General features: G+C 38.9%; 1 protein-coding gene across 1 annotated transcript in view; it reads left to right on the forward strand.

Moving 5' to 3' along the window:
* Positions 1 to 21346, forward strand: part of ptprga (protein tyrosine phosphatase receptor type Ga) — a 472388-nt gene that overhangs the window by 96722 nt on the left and 354320 nt on the right. Inside the window, exon 2 of the mRNA XM_062416078.1 lies at positions 5989 to 6105. Within this exon, the coding sequence (XP_062272062.1) occupies positions 5989 to 6105 (117 nt within the window). The remainder of the gene's footprint in view (positions 1 to 5988; positions 6106 to 21346) is intronic.

Consider the following 21346-nt stretch of genomic DNA (forward strand, 5'->3'; position numbering starts at 1 on the left):
AGCATGTGCAGGTTATTTGTAAGAAGGATTAAAACCTCTTAATGGAATGCTGTGTAACAGGTGATTGACGTTAACTTCTGGTTAAAACACATCTCTCACTGAGTTATCATTGATGTTTACTGCACAGCTTTTAGAGCAAAATGAGTATTCTTCCTAAATCCAGTTCTAAATACATATGAATATTTAATTATAGAAATTACATTAGTAAAAATGTCTTATATATTTCAGGACTAGATGTTTAATTATTTATTCTTTATTTAATTGTTGAGATCCTTTTTGTGTTTGACCTGTGTAAGAGCTGCTGTTCTATAGCATCATGTGATTATTGTAGCTTTCATCTTGCTAGATTCATTTAATAATAATGTTCTTTTTTTAAATGTAATCAAAGGTTGTAAACTTAGTCTAAGAGTAGCCTACTCCTGTGTAAGTTAATTACTCTCCAATAGGTTGAATGCACACAAATCACTTCTTTATTCACATATAGTCGCCATATGGCAACAAATTCGTTTTGATCATTTTACAAAAAACAAACACATCTAAATTGGTTTAAATGATGAAAATGAATCGTTAACTTGTCCCAGAAATTATTCAAATCTATTTCTTGAATGTGTTTTGCCTAAATATTGAACAATTTGTCAACTTTGGTTACCCTCAAATCATGACTTTCTCAGTGCCCATGTCCATGGAAAAAAAAGAAGTGCAAACAGCATTTCCCCTTTGTGATATTATCAATCATTTGTCCCATCAAACTAAAATACTTCACTTTTCAGAACAAAACAGTGGCTTTTATATTACTGCCTTTTAGTAAAATCCAGATAAAGTAATTGTTGCACCATGCAGTAGAGGGTTAACACTGATTGGTTATCTCAGTTTAACCTGCAGGGGTTCAAAGTGTCTCCTTACGTCTTTACTGCAGAAGCTTAAAGAAGACTAAATCACTGCTGTCCCACATGATGCACAGCTCAAAAAGACAGACGGGAAGTAGAGAGTGTGAGTGTGTGACTGATAGAAAAGATTTATGTTGTGGTTGAATGGTATTATTTCAAGAATGAGGACTCTCTCCTCCTCAGATTAATCATATCTCAGAGAAACATTCTCACAGAACTAGTGTGAAAGTCTTATCTCCAACACAGTATATCTCTAATGCCTGTTGTTAATAGTTAGGATTGAAGTTTTGAAGGGCAGTAAATGGCAAAAGTCATGTCAGTGTGCTCTGGTTGGTTTGGTGCACATGTGATTGTGCTGATTGTTGAATGTTGAATGTGCAACATGTAGTGTTGTTGTGATTGGAGTGTTTCACAGTGAGGGAGAGCACTGATGCTGCTGTAGAGCATTAGAGGAAAGCGGCGGCCGTCATGACATGATTGAAGGACAACGCACTCAGAGGCTGAGAGCGGTCAGGTAGAGGGGGGGTGGACAGGTTACTGAAGGCAGGAGCACAAATTGATGAAAAGCCACCGAGTGAAAGACAAGAAAGAGAGAGGGAAGGGGAAAAGAAGAGAGGATGAAGGGGTTAGGGCAGGGTCCATGCATAATTACATTTTCTGTTCTGAGCAGTATTGGGAATCAATAATGTAATTCATAGAAAAGCCATAGAGTTGCCTCCCATTGGCATTCACAGACATGAGCCATGCTTACATCCCAAAGAATTTAAACAAGAGGAGGAGGAGGACGGGGGATGAGGAAGGGGGTTGTGTTTATCCCGAGTCTTTAAAGCTCTCCCATAATGCCTTGCAAAAAGCTTGAGACTTGAAGCTTCCATTACGGGGTGATTGACGTTTTCAGGTTTGCCTGCTGTCTATATGGAGGCACAAACACACAAGCACACACACCTCTCCCCCCGTGTTGACATAATCACAGCTGGTCATGGTGGGGTCAGATGTGAAATGGCAGGTCCTCCTCCTGATGCTGCCACAGTGTATTTATAGAGGTCTGAGCTGAGAGTCCCCACTGAAACCCAACAGCACAAAACTCAGCACGACAACACATGAAAATGGATAAAATGGAACTCAAACACACTTACAGTATAAACACGGCTGGCTCTCTTTAATACAACTGGATGCTTTAGTACAGACTGATTTTTAGATATTGGTGTTCTGTCTGCCACCATCACTATCAGTAATAACATTATACTCACCATGTTAATAGCCGAGTCTTTAAAAAGAGGACAGAAAAAGGTCAAATGATGAAACTATCTGTTGTAAACATGCATTACTGTTTACAGAGCCACTCCCTGCTGCAGCTTTGACCCACTGTGCTTGCTGTAGTTGAGCACACAGTTACATTTTCTTGTCCAATCAGGGATTATTAACAACATTTCAGACGTTGTTGAGTTTGACTTCTATAATCTATCACCTTTGTTTACAAGCTGTTTAACCATCTGACGTCATTGTAATGATGTCATCATCATATCATAGCTGGTAGTTTGGCCTCATTATGCTCATGAACATTCTGTCTGGGGACTTTTTCTCTTCATTGTCTTTTATTGAATAGTGTCAACAATGTGTGAAATAACACCTTTAAAACTCCTAACTGATGAGACTAATGATCTAAACTAGCTGTTATATACACAATTATCTTTCTATTCCTCGTTTTTAAGGTACGGTAAGAGTAAGGGTAAACTTTATTGATCCCCCAGGGGGAAATTCAAAATTGACACAACACTATTTTTGTAATAAGTGATAAAGTGATAAAATAAAATAAAATACTATATACAATAAACAATAAACAATCTCTAAAATAATATGCAATGTTCCTGGTATTAAACAGCAAGGACAGCTTCAGTACTGGGAGCTGTGGTTCTGTACAGTCTGATGGCTGATGGTATAGAAGAGCCCCCCCGGGTGCTTTGAGGCACGTGGCTGTGTTTTGTTACTGTATTTACTTCATGAATGAAGTCATGTTTTTTAGCTTTCCTCCACATGATGGACATGAAGGTGTTTAGTAACTTCATTGCTAGCATACATGATCAACTCAAACATTGGCAACCCATGATTGTTTGCTTTGTATTTTACCAAAACACACAATTAACTTAAGTAAGTATATATGAAAGAATGCATGGTGGATTTTCTCTTCCATTTTTCTGACATTCTGCCCAGTGAGCCTGAATTTGATGTTTCACAGGTGAAAATATGTTAGGCTTCATTGAAACAGAGCTATAAATGGCGGAAAAGTTCACTTTTTCATTTTATTTTTTAATTTACATTTTTTATATTGGACATTTAGATGTTTCAGATGGTAACATGTTTCCACAGGATCTCTCAGGCATATTCACTTTATGAGTCCATACTCCAAATAAAAATGACAGGTGTGTGTTAGCTGAGTGTTAATGCTCTGTTCTGTGATCAAAGTGTTATACATTATTAGGCTGTGATGACAGCAGTGTGTGTGCAGGCTGGTATATCTGAGGTCATATTCAGAGCACATCAGACAGTGTGGTGTGAACAGCAGTCAGCATCAAGCTTCAGTTTCAATCGTGCTTCCTGTTTCTAGTCTCTCCCTGAGTGTCCTCCCTCTACTCATGACACACACTAAATTTAAGGGCCACTAATAGCACCAGCATGTTTTAAGGTCCTGCTCACTAAATATGTTGTGCTAATAACATGACAGCACAAACCACAGTTTGTCCTTGTTTTGAGTGTGTTTGAGTGAGCAGAGCTGTTTCCAGTGTTTCAGGATTTTCTCCACATTTCAGCACACAGATTGGCTCATAATGAAAAACCTCAAATTGTGTGTCTTCAATTAAACACACACACATACACACACACACACACACACACACACACACACACACACACACACACACACACACACACACACACACACACACACACACACACACACATGGAGAGAAATCTACACAATCACAAAGCAACCTTCATGTATTTTTTCTTCTCTAGTATTTCTCTATTTTTATAACATAATCTACAAAGATGTCGATTAATACACAGCTGTTAATGTGACTCAGGCACTCTGAAACATGTTACATTAATGTCTGAATCTTAATATGTAACAGTAATGTAGTGTAGGTGTCACTGCATGCATGGACCATGGAATGCAGCTGAAAGGTACAGATGAAACAGATATAGGCCTATGTTATTGATGTATGAGTACTGAATAATATTGCGGAACACCGCACAGCACCACATCTACATCCATGATAACACACACACACACACACACACACACACACACACACACACACACACACACACACACACACACACACACACACACACACACACACACACACACACACACACACATGCTCAGATTAACTCCTCTGATCTACCACTAACATTCACATACAACAAGTGAAACATATTCACACATAAACATACAGATGCAAGATTTGGAGAGAGAGAGAGAGAGAGAGAGAGAGAGAGAGAGAGAGAGAGAGAGAGAGAGAGAGAGAGAGAGAGAGAGAGAGAGAGAGAGAGAGAGAGAGAGAGAGAGAGATAGAGAGATAGAGAGATAGAGAGACAGAGAGAGAGAGTGTGTGTGCACAGTTAACACCAACTATAGATTACACTCATAAATCCACCCTAACTGTGTGTGGCAGTCAGTGCCGGTCATTGTGAATAAGAGGCTCATTCACATAGAAAGGGGCCAATTTTGGGCCAAATGTATGAGTTTTCATGTAAACATGTAAATGGCACAGGAGCACCATGTTTGTTTCGCAGTGCATTCTTACAGTGAACCACACACACACTATATTTTTGACTGCTTTGAAGCTGTGCAATCCTTTAGTCTATTGGTCCCATAATGTACATACATTGTAAAAAGGGAAACATACATGAGATTTGAATATATCCTAAAATGTACTGTGAGATATTTACTTGATTATACTTATGTCAAATATTGCTCAAACACTTCCTGAATATAATTGACCTGTTAAGAGAAGCCTCTTTGGATGTTCATTGTATTTCTGTCTGAGGCTCATTGATGCTGAATGAAAAGTTAAAGGTGGCCTTCAGCAAGTTTAAAAGACATTCCAGTCATTTCCTCTTAGTATGATGTTGGTCCTGTGAAAGATGTTTAAAAGGCCAAATCACAGAGCACAGTGGAGCCATTAGGAGAGAAGCTGTCAGAAATCCTGCCGTCCACTTTAAAAGAAGCTGCTGCTTTTTTTTTCTTTAACTGTGATCAAGAAGGTCTCTCAGCCCAAGAGGAGGCCATTTAAAGTCTCACACATGAAACCAGCAAAGGGATTCTTGATTTTCTTTTTTTTTTTTTTTCCACTTGAACATCCCGCTCCCAAATGACATGGATAAGAAATACTGCTGTAACATGTCTGAATGTGACAGGAGACTTTCTGGTTTTAAAAGGTTTGAACATTAAGACATTTACTAGTATCTGACTGCTCATTAGGTTTGATGCCACTTAAAGTCATTTTTAACAAAGAGTGCAGTCCTATAAACCTAATGAAGACATTCAGTGTTTAATAATCAATCTCTACTGGTGGTTCACCATGAACACCTAAAAGAGGCCATCCAGTTCCACACATATATGAGACACAATATAAGACACAGAATCCTTAGAATGAATATTAAAGATATTTCATCGTCCTTCCTCAGTTTGTACTTTGCACTACACTAACTCATGATCACTGAGGGTTTCACCAAGGCCTCATGACCACGGTCACATTAACTAGCCACCAAAGTAAGAGACAAAGCCTTTAACATCAGCCAAAGCAAATATGTCTGAAGCATTCTGGTCTCTCTTAGGACTGACGATGTCCTTACATGTATGTGAGGTAACTAGGTGTGTTTTCTAGACAGTGCAGTTCTACAGGGTAGCTCTTCTTTGTTGTTGACCTTTGTTCCCACTGTGAATGTTATTATGAGGCAGCTTGCGTGGTAAGTCAGCTAAGGACACAGTTGGCTGTCATCCTGCCCAGCAGGTATCCAGGCAGGGCTGCAGAGTGCTGCCGAATCTGTGCTGCTGTTTATGCTCACCCGCCTGTCCCCATGTTCTTCTCCCCCACAGCGCTGACAGGAAGCCAAGCCGAGTCCCAAGCCCCTATCCAAGGCCTTCGCAGAGCCACAGCCGGCGGGACACGACTCCGGAGAGCCGCCACCGAGGAGACCTACTGGGCCTACTCAGGTGTGTGTTTGACTACTTCTATCTCTGTGAAAACCAGTCTGAGTCTTAGCCCAGTTCAAATTGTGACGTGCCCTCAGCTGTTTCCACCTGCACTGATTAATGGGTAAAGTATTTTAAATTGTAAGCCTTTGGGAGGCTGTGAAACCCCATAATTCACATAACAGTTGGTTAATAGCTGTGCCTATTTTAGAAATGTGGGGTAGCTGAGGATTGTTGTGCCATTCTTATGGTAAAATATGTGGTGTCTTAGATGTTGTTTAGGTTCAAAAACCACAGGACAACAAAATACTCTGCATCCCAAAGAGATTACTGACATCATACAAGTGACAAAAGAGTGCAAAAATCTAAAAAGGGTATGTAGAGTAGATCACATTTTAGTCAAGAGACTGTCACCAGTTCTTCTGTTAACACAAAAGCAGAACCAGTAATTATATAAGCGATGATAATTAAAGGAAATGAGTCACCATGAGCCCACAAAGAATAATCCAATAGAAGTAAACGGATCAGAATAATGTCATAGCTGGCATAACATGTAGGTTATGTCTTTTAGTATAAACATGAGATAAAATATTTTGTCTTTGAGACCAGAAGTCTAAATGTATTTTGTAATAGGCGTCTAATCATGTCTCCTCCTCTTGTGCGGAGGACTGTTTTCTTCTAAATGTCTGGCAACAGAGGATTTCCTGCTGGATTTTGGTTGGATGGTTCACATGTTGCAGTTTACAAGGGCAAGAAATCAAATGAACGTCATGAGATGAACTGCCTGAGATAAACACTCTTATACTGTATGATATAACATCACAGAGCAGGCAGGAGTTGTTGCATTTAGCTGGATGATATGGAAATAAGGCAATAAAGACTTTTTTTGGGGCCGTTAACATTATGGAAAATGTGGAAACGCTGTTGAGGAATTCAGTCATAGTAAACTCTCAACTCAACATTTCTCTTTTTTTTATCATAATTCAGGATGATGCACATTGCCACAACCTTTAATTCCATCAGTACAACAACAGAGACTGCTGCTCTGAGCTTCTAATTACTACAATGACTTATTATGGAGGCTTTTAATGTGAAACATCTGCAGGAAGTGTAGTGACACTGAGCAAAGTGACACTAATAGAGTTATGAAGTGAGTTATGAAGCACCCCCTATCAGTCAGTGCAGCTCTTATTAACATGAACCGTCCTGGTTGAATCATCAGTACAAAAGTTAAATATGTTATTCTATAGTAAAAAGTTGAAGGTACAAGACTGTGTATATTGAAATTTCAGAGTAGAAGTGAGGGCACAAGCTAAAGATTACACTGATCTTATATGGCCTACAGAGTTTTGGGTCACTTTTGACTGAATTCAGCAACTCCACATTTTATTTACAACTTCAGGGACAAAGTGTTTTTGATTCATGACGCTATGATTCATGCTCACGGCTTTTCTCCATAGCAATGGCGACCGAGGCTCATGGGTAGTGTAGTGTTCTCTGCAATCCACCAAAATCATAGAGAAAAAAAAAGAAATGATTTCTCAAAAACAAAGTTGATATAATTGAAACTGGCAGTCATTATATGAACTTAAAGGATTGTTACATTATCCCAGAGAGTCTGGAGTTTTTTGGTTACATAACATTAACATTAAGTAATGTAACATTAAGGAATTTCAACATTGTGAAATACACTTCCTCCCACTTCCACACTCTATTGGACCAAATGAATGACCAGCTTTTATTTGAACCATATTCCCACGTTATTAAAAATGATCAACTATTACTGAATAGCAGCTTTTCTTTTAGAATATACAGTAGGTTTAAATATTCATGATTTAGGCTTCTGGGTCAAGATGTTAGAGATTTCATTTAGTGAAAGGTCTTCAAAAGTTTAGTGAGACAAACTTGTGTGTGTGTGTGTGTGTGTTTGAGAGTGAAAGCAGTTATATTCCGATGTCACTGCACCATGTTTGCCTCCCCCTCTCTCTCTCTCACTCTGTTTCCTCCTCTCTCCACCGCTCTCCTCGTCTCTCCTCGCTGCTCCTCTGGCCTGGAGGCATCTCTGGGCTCTTCTTATTGTACCAGCTCTTCAGTAGGGGAAAAAGCCACTTCCGCTGTCCCTTTAGAGCCTTTGGTTTTTTTTTTTCAGAGGGGCAGCATTAATCTTTCACCACGCAAGCGACGCCAGCCCCAGGCCACAAATGATCTTTTAGTTTATTTATTTCAATATTTCCGCTCGCTCATCTAACCCTAATTGGTTGCCCGTCGTGCCTGTGAGATTGCGGGAGCTTGTGGGTAAAAAAAACCCCAGAGCCGGTGACAGTTTCACTTAGTGTTGCGGCTGCTGATGCTAAGATCTACCGATGCTCTCCTGCTGTCCCCCCCGCACGTTTGATCGCAGCTCTTACATAAGATGCTGATGTAATGGTGGGCAGGATCCAGGCAAGAGAAGCAAACAATAGAGAAACAGCAGGCTGAAATACTGGTGGGTGTTTTATTATTGTGTCATTGCAAGTGCCACAGAGAGAAGAAGTTAAGGAGAAAATTCAGCTATTTTTTGTACAGCCTGTGTCTTACTGGCCTCTGTTATGTAAGATGTACTCTTTACCATCTGTCCAGTACTGTTGTGACTGTGGACATGAGCTCTCAATCCTCAGTTCGAGCTAAACTTAACACTTATTAGCTGGTGATTAATGTAGAATGTGACAAATGCATGACAAATCCTTTACAGTTGTAAACTCAACACATTTCTATTCTATGCTCCTTCCCTCTTGCACTCTCTCCTCTGATGACTTCCCCAAACTTTCCTAAACTTCCATCTGTCCTAATTAGCTTGTTCTAATCGCATCCTCCAGAGGTCTAACAAACTCCAATCAGGACCTCAGCGGGCCATGGCTGTTCTGCCCTCTGCCTGATCAGAATGGCAGATTAAAAACCCGGTGCAGCGCTGACAAATCAAGTGTTATCTGGGGACGACACTATAGCTCCAAAGTGAGAGACAAAGGGAAAAGAGTCAGAAAAAAGACAAAGATTCACACAGTCGACCCGTGCTCGTGCTTCTCTAGCACTCTCAGTGCAATTCATTTGGAATGTATAGAAAGACATTTTAATGTGAACTGTATTGTATACCGCAGCAAAATCAAGGACTATACAATTTGCCTATATTTAGTTTTAGCGCCATCAATTCACATGGAGCATTTCAGTGAGAAACGTGAAATTGCTCAACTTAAATTTGATGAAACAACCAGCAGTTTTAATCAATTCACTTTGGATTTTGCTGTAATTTTGGATGAATTCCTCGTCTATCGCTATGATTTGCCCTCTTTGACAAAGCTGAGGTTTTTGGATATCATGCGTGATTAAAAAAATTAAAACAAATCACCATTACATGAATTTATATTATTGTTTAATATTCCAGCAGACTCCGACGTTTCTTTGTTTAGGACTATTTGTGACATTAAATTAGCATATTTACTCTTTTTGGAGATTTGAGATGAGTAAGTGATCAATCTTATTTCTGTCTGTTAAGTAAATGTATTGCATTTTTATAGCGCCTTTCTAGTCTCCCAACCATTCAAAACTCTTTTACACTATATGCCACATATCACATATCACACACACACACACACACACACACACACACACACACACACACACACACACACACACACACACACACACACACACACACACACACACACACACACACACACACACACACATTCATACACTGGTTGCAGAGGATCTAGCCATTCATACACCTGGCACAGCCCTGGGGAGCAATTCGGAGTTCAGTATAATGTCCAAGTTCACACATGTGGACTAAAGGAGCTGGGAATCAAACCACTGATCTTCCGGTTAGTCAATGACCACTCTACCTCCTGTGCCACAGCTGTCCCATAAGTACACATCTCATAGTGTCTCAAAATGTTGAACTATTCCTTTTTAAGACACTTAGAATTTGAGATGTACAGAGAGGAAAAGGGCTTTCAGATCCAGTGGAAGCTTCCATTTCACACATCTATTATACTGCATGAAAAATAATAAACTAATCAACTGCAGATCATCCAAATAGTGTCTTGTTTCTACGTAAGATTTATTGTAAATTGATCACTGTGAGCATTAAACACCAGAACTCCAGACAGTCAGTCAGTATCTAAAGCTAATTATACAAACACAAAACTCCTACTATACTCAAGTGTACAGTTTTATCATGAAGCCATTATATTACTAATAATGATTTGTTAGTGCACTATCTATAATGTCATTCAGTAATTATACAGGTGCAATCAAGTGACAGTGTAATCAGAATCAAAATAATTATTGTGTGAGTATAACTTTATTTATATTAACTGCAAATCATTATGAAGCCGAGCCTCAAAGTTTTACTACTTACATTAATCTCATAGTAGTTCCATGGCCAAGCCTTGCTTAAGATATGCAATATAAACCATATAATATACTATACGACCCTTATCATGATATATGTTCGCCTTTCCGCATAATTACAAGTGCTTTGCAATATAGTTTTAAGAGGCTGTCTTTTGCAATGGGCTGACTGTGACACGTGGAGGTCAAATTGGTTGGCTGTGGCTCCCTGGCTGCTGGACAATTGAAACACCATAGTGCCTGTTTTGAAAGACTCCACATGCTGGTATTAACTATCCCCTGCCCCTGTCTTATACCATTTATACACACAATCACAATCACAATCACACACACACACACACACACACACACACACACACACACACACACACACACACACACACACACACACACACACACACACACACACACACACACACACACACACACACACACACTTGACTGGAAATTAATTTTTCAGACCTGCACAATGTCAAGGCTCGCTATCGACGGGAGAGAGAGGCGAACCTAATTTGCGTGCTCCTTGTCGAGCTACTATTCAACACCAGTCTCCATCAGAGAGCTCTCAGGCCTTTGTGCTGCAGTCTTGAAGTGAGCAAATGAAGATGGAAATTGATGATATGTTGTACAGTCGTTTTAGGGATGAGGGAAAAGCAATTTTATTAGCCTGGCAGTAAGTGGAGTACTCTTTATTATTTCCACATCTGAATATGGAAATGTCTGTGCAAGAGTTTTAAATTCAGAAAGTGGAAAATAAATATCAAAGCAAAATTTATACAGTGTTCACATGTTGGGAAACATGTCAATGTTTTTCATATTTACAATTTTTTTTGGTCTTTTTCATATTTTTGGACCTTAAAATGTATTTGCATACATATTTTCATTTGTTTCTAAAATCAGAGGACTTTACATGTTGTATCCTGTTGAGGCCCAAAACTTTGGAAGTATACATTTAATATCCCACTTATGTAGAAAAAAAGGCTCTACCATGGCATTGTTCACACCCACTCTGACAAAAAATGGAACGACTGCAGCAGATACCTATAACACAACGAGTCTCAATGACACAGTGAAATAAAAGCTGTGTTTTGAGCAGTATGCCACATTTTTCTAAAGGGACTGTGGATTAAGAGGACAGCAAGAACATTTTTAAAGAGGGTCCCGATTCACCCTTCCACGACCAGAATCACTGTTTTATCTGGTAGATTTGGCAGCTATTAAACAAAAAAAAATGTTATGAGTTGTCATATTTCTCAAAAGTTTTCCCACTTTGTCTTGACCTTTATCACATCACAGTTTTGAATCTTCCTGCTGATTGTTGCTGCCACTGTTTGAAATATAATTGAAAGAGAAATATTTTTCTCAGAGAATGCTTTACTGTCAACACTTTCAACTTTCAAATGCACTTGATTTGTGTTATTGTGATGCTTTATGCTCTAATTAGACTGAAGTTTAAATAGAAATATATTTCAGTCAAAAAACCGCATCAGTCAGCTCAAGTTCCACTACCTGTAAATCCATATCAGCTCTGAGTTGCTGCTCTGTAACTAAGCATGACCCTTAACCTCTGACTCCACGAGGGACGAGGTCAACCAGCCTTCAAATAAGGATCTATACAGCAGGAAATTAGGAAATACAATCTCCTCAAAACATTCTTTACATTTATCGAGCTGCACTTTGGTCATGTCATGGTATAACTATAATTACTGCAATCCACAAGCTAGTCATACAGATCATATACTATGTGTCTTCCTATTGATGCTAAGATATTGATTTTATTACCTGTAGTAGATAAGGTTGGTTGAGGTGTGATGTGTCTGTCTGTTACAAAGAGGAAACCACAGCAAGGCTCATGGATGATTTCCATGTGTTCAATAAACTCACACATCCTTATATTAAAAGGGATAAGAAAGTCATCCCAAATGTGCACTCATGCCGCAACCTATAGCTTTACTAGCAATCGTAATTAGTAAATATATAATCAAAAAATGAAGATCACTAAAGGTCTGACAAAGCATGGAGTGTCAAGTTTCTGTACTTGACAGTTTTTGACCCTTGATGCTGTAGACATAATCTGGTTGGTACTATCTATACCCAGACACCCAGTTACATAAATATATACCTTGTGACCAAATGTATTTTGGCCTCAGACTGTTTTTCATGGTTTTGGATAGACCTCCCAGTGAGGGCATGTTATTTTTTCAACATGACAGTGGTCCTGTACACAAATGCCAGGTCTATAAAGATATATATTTTTTATCTGTTATGGTGTGGAAGAACTTGACTGGCTTGCACTGACCTAAATGTTGTGCTCTCTTGGTCCTTGTTCAGAATTCACACTCAAGTTTATGTTCTCTCATGCAAACAAACTGGATATATTGCACCAGCTACTGCACTGAATAGCTTGTACATTTTCATGTGATGGTTTCAACCCTTGGTTCAGCCTCAAACATGCAGTTAGCAGTACATGTATTTGATTATATCTTTATTTCTATGGAATGTATATGTAGCTGCCTGCATGGTCTTTAAAGAAAAAATATTAAACTCATGACTATACCAGAAAGGTAAAAACATCATGGACCAACACTTTTGGGATAAACTGGAAGGCAGACTGAGCCAGATCTTATCATCCAACATCAGTGTTGGACCTCACTAATGCTCTTGTGGCTGAATGGAAGCAAATCTGCTGGAAACCAGAAGAGTTGACACTGTCAGTTCAGCAGATTAATGTTCATGGTTTTGGAGGCACATTTTCAAATATTGCATATGGGTGTAATTTTTGGATGTCTAAATACATTTGGTCATGTAGTGTACAGTGTTTACTTATTATATCCATTGCCTTTGTTTCTATAGTCAACCAATCAAGCAAACTAATACAGTGAAGAAACCAGCTATGAAATGCACCAACAGCTGGGCTGCCAGAATCTGATGATGAGAGGACACAGAGGACAAAGAAAGCTGCTTTCAATCAACCTTGTCACTTCTATACTGTCGCTGTCATCACATAAATGCCTATAGTTGTGTACGTGTGTGCACACATGCCTGTATTTGTGTGTGTGCATGTTGATTAAATGAATGGCGGCAACCAATTGAGCTGTCCGTGCGAGGTGTGAGAGGTGATGCATTATACGACTACTCTCCATGATTGTGTCAGCGACTGCGTGTCTAATGCAGGATCAAACCGACTCACTCTCTGGGAAAAACGCATCGATTTGATGCCCTCGCAGCCATCATAATATTTCCACACCTCTCAAGAAGTCCTTGAGTAGCCTTGGCTTCTATGGAGGACTCAGAGGATAATATCCATCAGTGTATATCAGGTAAACCGACTCTGTAGTCAAGAAGCAACTTAAAATAGGTCTGTCATTCAGCACTAGTAGGGTCAGTTCATTTTAACAATGCTGTAAGCACCTCAATTTTAACAACAACAAAAACAATATCAGTAGTTTTTATTTATTCATGAATTTCTTTTGTGGAAATGAGTATTACATAGTGGTATGTTAATGTTTCAGAGCTGTCAGGGCAGCTACAAGTTGAGCAGAAACAATCATTTTAAACCAATGTCTTTTATTTCCTCCATCACTGACTGGGCCTCGGACACGAGGCTGAGAAACTCTGACATTGAAGTCTTACATTGAGACATGTACATTAACAGCCAATTCCACACACTGTATAAAGTAGCTGATTGTTTATCTGGTCTGTTAGCTGTTTGCATGAGAGAGCATATCATGATCTGCTTTCTGAATGAGGTACAATGGAAACCCAATACCTCTCAGCATTGCAGAGTGGACATATTGGAGAAGTAGGAATATATTCATACTGTATAGACACATAGTTTTCAATATGCACAATGAAATGCAGGGGTTACACAAAGGATATTTTGCAAGAGAACAGATCCACGTTGAGGTCATTCAAAACGTCCTGCAGTGTAACCTTTGATAGCAGGTACAACACCTGACTTCTCTTAGTACAATAGCTTCCCGACTGTCCTTATGTTTTATATTACAATGGGACAAAGATGATGATACTGTGTGACTTGCTGAATGGTGGAAGAGAATTCGCTCTGCAGCCCTCAATGAATGTGGAATAACAAGATGTCCTACCCCTCTGGTGTGTAAATGGAAGTTCTGCAGTACTAGCATGAGATCATCGGTTGCTTAAAGCCAGTTGAGCAGGAGCGGGACAGTTTCAGTGTTTCTAGGATTACACCAACTGTGTTTCGTCATGAGAAAAACTCCACCCGTCTCAGAACTGCCAGACCTCTGAAATCCATCCACATGTTAAACTGAGAAGGGCTCCAATGATTGGAATGATTAGATAGCTCACTTAGTTACCTGGTGCGTGAGCCATGTGCTAGTCAGACAGAAGTTGCAACAGTCTCCCATGTCAAGTCAGAATCCAATAATTGCCCCGAGATTAGGTCTGAGACGATCCGCGATCAAATCGTATATTGGCGATAGGAGGGTTGCCAGGCCATTTGCTTTTTATCAAGGTGCTCTACTGTTTATTAAGAGATGTTTCTGGAGGAAATGCATGACTGTTAGAGAAGACCTGTTTACAAACAGATCTACAATCTACTTTCTCTCTTCTCTTCTCTTCTCTTCTCTTCTCTTCTCTTCTCTTCTCTTCTCTTCTCTTCTCTTCTCTTCTCTTCTCTTCTCTTCTCTTCTCTTCTCTTCTCTTCTCTTCTCTTCTCTTCTCTTCTCTTCTCTCAGCGCAGGGTACGAGGCGCATCTCTTTGATCCGAACCCACACAGCCCGTTTGCTCATGCTTCGGGGTCGTTCAATAGAGAGTAATTGCAAATAAATATTGTTTTAATGTGTAACTATTGAAATGTTCACACAAGAGCTTTCATACACTCCTACAGTGTTGCAGCACTGCCACCTTTGCGGGTTAAAAGTTAATGACAGCGACTTCAAGTGAGGACGAGCAACACGTCTCCGGCTTGTCAGCGCAGCGGTGTCGCTCACTTCTGCATGCATGTGATGCAAAACATTCAAAATAACGTCATTATAACGAAAAAACAAAAAAACGTACAGCCCTACCTGAGATCGTCCATCCTGTTCTCTAGGGAGTGGATGCCGACAAGTGAGACACAGCGCAGGAGTGGACAGTAGGCTTGGACTCTCAGTTTGTCCTTTCCTAAAAGCTCCTGTCCTGAAAGTCTCATAGGATCTCCAGCGACCACACCATACCAAAGAAAAAAAAGTAAAATGCCAATGGTCAGATTTGTGCTGGGGTTTTATCTAATACTTACCAACAAAGTTGTGGATGATTAAACTAAAACCACCACAAAGCAGCCACAAAGAGTTCACAATACTTGGCCAACTTATAATAATATAAGTATATAATTATTTGGAGTCTACTTTTTAATCATCAAGGTCATGCATAGACCTATGTGACCTGGTTTTGTGTTGGCAGATACTGAAACTCTTCATTTACACGAACAAGAGAAGTAAAAACAAAGATGAATAAAGTAATAAAAAGAAGAGTATTCATTCCCCAGAGCTGCAATCATTCAAGGATAATGGTGACTGTACCACCTCATAAAATCATAGTGATCTCTTTTAGTCAGAGGCACAAAGGGGACGTGCTGCTGTAGCTATTGTAGAATGGGGAATCGATATATAAAAAGGAGATGGATAAAATATTGTAAAAAGCTGTAATTTTAGTGGTGCCTCCATGGAAGGTCATTAGCTGCTTCTATAAAGGCTTTCAAGGCTTTTTCGTGAGATGAATACCCAGAATGTATTGAATGTTGAGCTGCTCTGCCATTTTTCTTATTTGTCTTTTTTAGACACTTAAAAATTCTCTGCTCTTCTGTATAGTACAGTTTATTTAAGTGTGTACGGACATCAGTTTTGATAGTAATGTCCAATAATGCACTCTTCATTGTGTTGACCTGCTTAGTGCCTCCAGGCATCTCTAGGACGTTGATACTGCATAAGCAAAGCGGCTGACTTTTCAGCCTGTGTAAAGTATTTTGACTCTCGTTGTTTTCCTTGATGTTAGACATAATTCAGAGGTGATGGGAACACCAGTGAGATGGATGGAAATGAAGTGCAGAAATGTGTTTTGGCATGGAGGGAGGGAGAGAGATGGAGAGGAAGAGGGATGGAACATAAGAAAAAGGAAGATCTGATAAATATGACAACGGTCTGGAAATGGAGCTTCTATCAGCAGAGATAAAAACAAGGCAGCATATTAAGATGCGTGGAATGAAAAAATAAATGACACTGAGACCCCCCGTAGGTTTGAGGAGAGAAGGGAACATTCGACTTGAGCGGATGCTGTGATCAGACGAGTCACTAAAAGAATGAAAAGCAAATTTAACTGTTTGACTTTTGAAGACTTCATCATCCAAACACTTAGTGTGGTACTGGGGTGGTAAAGTCATAAAATGTTCTCCAGCAACAAGTAGCTTCAGCTAGATAAATGACAGTTTTATGTAATTTAATAGTTTTTTTCAGAATAACCTTACATTACAATATGTTTGCATAGATATATAGATTCATACTGTTGAGAACAGACTGTACCCGTAGTATGACAGCATGACAGACTCCAAACACACATCTGGCAAAGCATAATCTTCATCTTCAAGTTTATTCTTGCCCCTGGAAACAGAAGTGTAAAAACTACATTTGCATTCTTATCTACGATTCAAAATGGACAAAAAAGAACCGCTGATAAAAATCATGTCAAATATTCGAACGCTCGAGAAAAAGTGTTCTCTTTCTGGGAATGTAAGTGAGTGCAAACCTTTGAAAGCACCTTTTCTGCTTCACTAGAGCATCTATCTATCTATCTATCTATCTATCTATCTATCTATCTATCTATCTATCTATCTATCTATCTATCTATCTATCTATCTATCTATCTATCTATCTATCTATCTATCTATCTATCTATCTATCTATCTATACATCTATCTATCTATCTATCTATCTATCTATCTATCTATCTATCTATCCATCTATCCATCTATCCATCTATCCATCTATCCATCTATCCATCTATCCATCTATCCATCTATCCATCTATCCATCTATCTATCTATCTATCTATCTATCTATCTATCTATCTTTACATTACAGTCAGGTGTTAACCTGCTCGAGCCATGTTTTTGCCAATATGTGATGGTTGTATAAGCCTCATTTCATTTAAGAATAGGTCAAATTGTGCACTATTTTATTTGAGAGCTAGATTTTTTTCTCTCTGGCTATAACCACACAATAACACATGGTTGATGAGACAATGATTCATTACTGCGTTGTCCATACATTGTGAGTCATTTCAGTGGTTCACACTTGAACAAGAAGCCTACACATTTTGATTAGATCTTAGATTGCTTCAAACAACCTGCATCCTCCTAGCATGTCTAAAGGCAGCACTGTTTATAATTGTTCCCAATGGCCACACTCCAATCTAGGACGAGAAGCCTGCAAGTATAACATTCTTCTTAGTCTTTGTTGTCTCAATGCAATGAATCATACAAATGGAGATAATCGCATTTCAGACAGTCTGTCCTCAAAGCTTTCACGGTGTTACAGTCGGTTTTACACACAAAAAGTAACAGAGGTAGTGTGAAGAATGAAAGGTGGTCGTATGAGAGAACCTGCCTTCACACCTTCTCACACCTGGTTAATTGCTGTGTTAAATGGCTGTGACCATAAGAGTCTCATTTTGGGAAAGATTTTTGAATGCAAGCCCATTGTTTCTGCTATCAGAAAGTGGCTTCTTAGCACTTTGTCAAAGGTATTAATATACATTGTGCGTCCATGGTTATTACATCATTAAATGCATCACAATATGTTGACAGATCATTGATATAGACATGCAAAATTAAAAATGAATCAGGACTAGTATACCTAGAAATGCTCTATTGTCCTTCAACTGTCACTAGAAATTTTAATTCAAGTCCTGCTTTGTGCCTTTAAGAACCGTTAACATCTTTATTATTTAAACATAGTTACTACATTCTCTGAACCTCAGTCAAGTCTCATAGTATACATTTAACCACCTCAGCCACAGTCCTTTGCCCACAGTTGCAGTTCTGCTGGGTTGTCACACAGCAATAAGAACGACAAAATCAGTAAAATACTCACTCGGTGAATTACAACTATTTGGTCGTACAAAGGTGTCCAGATAAAAAATATCAGTTTAATGGTTTAAATGACTTGAATGTTTTACTCAGAACCGTTTTTATGTGTTGTACATCACATCACATACAAACACTAGCAGTTTTAAAGAACCATCCAGGCAGCATCACTTTCCTCTAAAATCATTCTGAATACATTTGCATATGAATATCATTTACAAAGATTTAGTGGAATGATGAGGTTCAGCTCCTGTGGGTGACCATGTCTTCTCCTTCACTGTCACTTCCTTCATCACACACTTTTGGATTTCACTTAATTTTCACTTCCTTTTGTGGAGGAGACCTCCTGCCGCAGTCCAAGTACATGCACCATTTTGGCTAATTAAAGTATAATGTTTACCTTCAGTTTGGTAAATGCTGTTTAATGTAGCAGCACTCTATTGGGACTTAGACCTACATCGTGGATGCATTAACACATACATACTATCCCAACTGTGGATTTAAAAGTCTTTATTCCATCTATATTCTTCCTTTCTCTGTCCCACCCTCTGTCTCTTCTTGGTTTCCTCCATGTGTGCTAATAAATTCACTGGCAGCACCACAGTGAAACATTAGGTGAGAACATGGGGAAGGAAGGCTGACAGGGGGTGAACACCAATGAGACAATGTGAAAGTACGAATGAAAGGGGTGAAGACACTTTGATGATAAGTGTGGATCTTTTAATTGATTGTGATTTATTTAATTGTGGCTGACTTTTGACTCTGACCTACTTTAATTCTGTCACAGAAATACTTTTTTCTTCATTGGAAGGACTACAGTCAAATGTTTTCAATTCCTAATTTACCGGCATTGTAGATTCTTTTCATTCTCTTTTTACCGATTATATGAAAAAAGAAAATTGCGGCTCATTCACAATGTTATGGCAATTTTGAACTTAACACACTATTTGCGACATTCCACTGGCAAGCTTTTCTTTTCGAATAGATAGTTCTTTTAATCCTGTGTTCCAGCCAGAACACATTTCTTTTAGATGTTCTCCTGTCAGCGTTTGCTACTTTAGTGTAATAAGGCCGCTTCCATGTTGCTGATGCTGACTTTTCATTTCTGCCATATGTCACTGTGTTTTTTTTATTCAACCAACAACATCAGTCATAGGCCTGAAGCTGAAGCAAACTGAACAGTTGCCTAAGGCCCTGCAGCATCAGGGGCCCCTAAATGAGCAAGCTGCAGCTTTACATAAAGTGCTCTGTTCATATCATGCGGAGGAGGTGGTGAGAAGTTGTTATGGTGATGAAACACATCTGAGGGAGGAGGTCAGGGTTGATCTCAGGGTCTTAACCTAACCTTTAGTACTTCTTGTAATCAAGGTGATGATCTTTTCTTCAACGAATCGTTGCTTCTAAACTGAACCAAATCTTAACTACAGTGATGGCAGAAAACAGTCAAATGAAACATCTTTTTAACAGTGTTCTCATCCAGCTGAATACAATGTCATGAGAGGTTTTGGTGGGAAATAACAATTGATTTGCTTTGAGGACATGTTGGTTATGTCATAATTTAAGATTTTTGAAGTATTTTATGTTTTGGACTGTTGTAATGTGTGTGTGGAACAAATATTCAGAATTTACAGGTTTGATCATAGTCTGTACTATGGCTGCAGTTGTGAAATAATAAAAATGTGATTAATGATAAATTATTAAAAATTGTGAAACAGGAAGAATATTCCCTGTTCATTTCATTCAGCTGAAAGAAGCAAAATCCAAGCCATTTTTCCTACAGTTTTTTCATACTATGAACATACGTGACATACACCTTTTAACTGAAAATAGATAAGAGTTTTGGGATTAATGCTGACTCTTTCAGATACATTTAGTATAGAGCATTGACACATCGGGTTAGATGTTTTAGATTTAAAAAGTCTCTACAAGGTCTTTCCACCTCTGTCATTGTGTTCCTTTGCTTTTGTTTGACATGTGAATGCAGCGTTTGTGTGGGGTCACGTGCCAGAGGAACAATGCTTCAGTGCAGAGAGAGAAAAAAGACAAAATATCTTTAGAGATAAAAATGAAGAATAAAGCGGTAAAACACGTGACATGCACTATAAACCAGCCAAATGTCTACTTTAAATCAAGATGAATTCCTCATATATACACCATAGCTTTAAACCTGATAGGATTAGTAGTACAATGGTTTTAAAGGTGTTTTGTGTGATGACTCTAGCAATTAAAGCGTTTTCTTGTATAGTGTGTGCTTGGCTTCTAGGGTTATTCGTGGTGTGCTAATGTGAAAAGACCCCTTACATTTATCAGAGTCCATTAAATGAACCTTTTGTGATTTTCTTCAATTCTCTTCAGTTCAATCAAATCTACTGAACTCTTTTTGATAAAGTAAATTCAATTAAGTCAATGAAAGACACTCAATAACCCCCCCCCCCCACACACACACATATACCTTTAAACTGAGAAATCAGTGGGTTTAATGGCAGGCCTAATTTCATTATGTTAGAAGTGATACTAAATGAAGGAGTTATTTAAAATGGTCTCATAAATCCATCATTAATAACTGTTAATAACTGAGGCACTGTGAGTATCTCGCCTGCATTTTCTTGTTTTATCGATGTCTTGACCGTGTGTTGCATGTATATGTAAGCAGGTGTGTGTGTGTGAGAGTGCAGTTTAATAAGTATGCTGTGACGGCCTTCCTCCCAGTCTGCAGCTGTAATGGAATGACCCGCCACTGCTGACAGCACACTCCACTAAAATGGGGCCACGTG

The sequence above is a fragment of the Scomber scombrus genome, chromosome 3 (genome assembly GCF_963691925.1).
Source record: "Scomber scombrus chromosome 3, fScoSco1.1, whole genome shotgun sequence".
NCBI classification, from domain to species: domain Eukaryota; kingdom Metazoa; phylum Chordata; class Actinopteri; order Scombriformes; family Scombridae; genus Scomber; species Scomber scombrus.